This window comes from Mesitornis unicolor, unplaced genomic scaffold, assembly GCF_000695765.1.
Source record: "Mesitornis unicolor isolate BGI_N332 unplaced genomic scaffold, ASM69576v1 scaffold29436, whole genome shotgun sequence".
Taxonomy (NCBI): Eukaryota; Metazoa; Chordata; class Aves; order Mesitornithiformes; family Mesitornithidae; genus Mesitornis; species Mesitornis unicolor.
Genome location: NW_010190765.1, coordinates 1 through 1,345, shown reverse-complemented (window position 1 = coordinate 1,345; position 1,345 = coordinate 1). Strand labels below are relative to the sequence as shown.

The window sequence follows — 1,345 nt, the reverse complement described above, 5'->3', positions numbered from 1 at the left end:
AAAACAATCGCTCGGGGTGAATTCTCTACAGGCAAAAAACAAAAATGAGATCCGAGCCCGTGCGCGGGGTCTCCAGAGAGCGCCAGGGCTCTGCCCGAGCAGGGGCTTTGCAAAGAGGAACTTCCTTGGGTGCTTCCAGAAAGCGAATACACGGCTACAGAGTCCACCTCCCTCAGCGCCCGAGCCCTTTCCGGCCCTCCCTTACTGCTTCGTCTCTTTTTTGATGCAGAAATCTCCCGTCTGAGTCGCCGACTCCAAGCTGAGCTGCGAATCCTCGGCGGGCCGCGGGTTGCGGGAGTGGATTTTCTGGTGGCAGTTGAGGGACTCTTTGTACCGGAAATGTTTCCCGCAGACGGGGCACTGGTAAGGGGTCTCCCCGGTGTGAACCCGCCAGTGTTTCAGCAGGTGGTCCCGCCGGATGAAGCTCTTCCCGCACTCGGTGCACTGGTAGGGCCGCTCACCCGTGTGGATGCGCTGGTGGCGGATGGCTTTGGAGAGGTCGCGGAAGTCCTTCCCGCAATAGGTGCAGGTCAAGGGGCCGTCGCCTTTCCCCGTGTGGAGCTTTTGGTGAAGGATGAGGCTGACCTCCAAGCTGAAGCTCTCCTTGCACTGCGAACAAGTGTAGGGTCTCTCCACCATGTTGTTCACCTGGTGCCTGACCAAACCGTACTTGAACCCGGAGCTTTTCTCCCCGTCGGGGCGTTTGGAGGCTTTGGAGCGCGAGGGCCCTTGACCTTTCGCGCCGCTCGCTTTGGCTTTCGGCCTGAAGCTGTCGCCGTGCTCCAGCGAAGTGCAGGCTTCCTCGCCGGAGTGGCCTTTCTGGTGGCTGGCGAAGAGCTGCTTGTCCAGGAAGCTCTCCCCGCACTCGCAGCAGATGTAAGGCCCCTCTTCTATCGCCGCCGCCGTCACCTCCTCGGGGACGTCCTTCTTGGCCGGGTCCCTCCCGCGGCGAGACGAGCGCCTCAGCCCGTTGCCCGTGGCCGCTCTTTGCTGCGAGGTGGAGCCGCTCCGGCTTTTGCCGCTCGATTTCATCTCCTCCTCCGGGCTGGAGAAAACCTCGTCCCATTTGCCCGTCAGCGAGCTGGGGAGCTGCAGGCCTTCGGGTCCTTCCTCGTCGCACTGCTGTTCATCTGGCGAGCAGAGACAGGAGCGTTATTGCTTTGGGACGTGGACCGGTTCACGCCGCGGTTACCTCGAGGCAGAGGCGGCCTCTGCTTCGTGCGCTCAGGACCTGGGTGCTACAGTGGTCAAAGTCCTGAGCTGCACTGGAACGCAAAGCCAAAGGGTTTTGGCTTGGAATCACTGATGACTTTAGGTTGGGAAAGACCTTTAGGATCATCGAGTC

The 1,345-nt window shown here is 60.9% G+C and overlaps 1 protein-coding gene across 1 annotated transcript; it reads right to left on the bottom strand.

Moving 5' to 3' along the window:
• Positions 1 to 201: 201 nt before the first annotated feature.
• LOC104542269 (zinc finger protein 850-like) lies at positions 202 to 1,130 on the bottom strand (the record flags this gene model as incomplete). The annotated part of the gene is made up of 1 exon (XM_010186521.1): positions 202 to 1,130. A coding segment is annotated over one exon (929 nt), but the record flags the coding sequence as incomplete, so codon positions are not given.
• Positions 1,131 to 1,345: the final 215 nt, after the last annotated feature.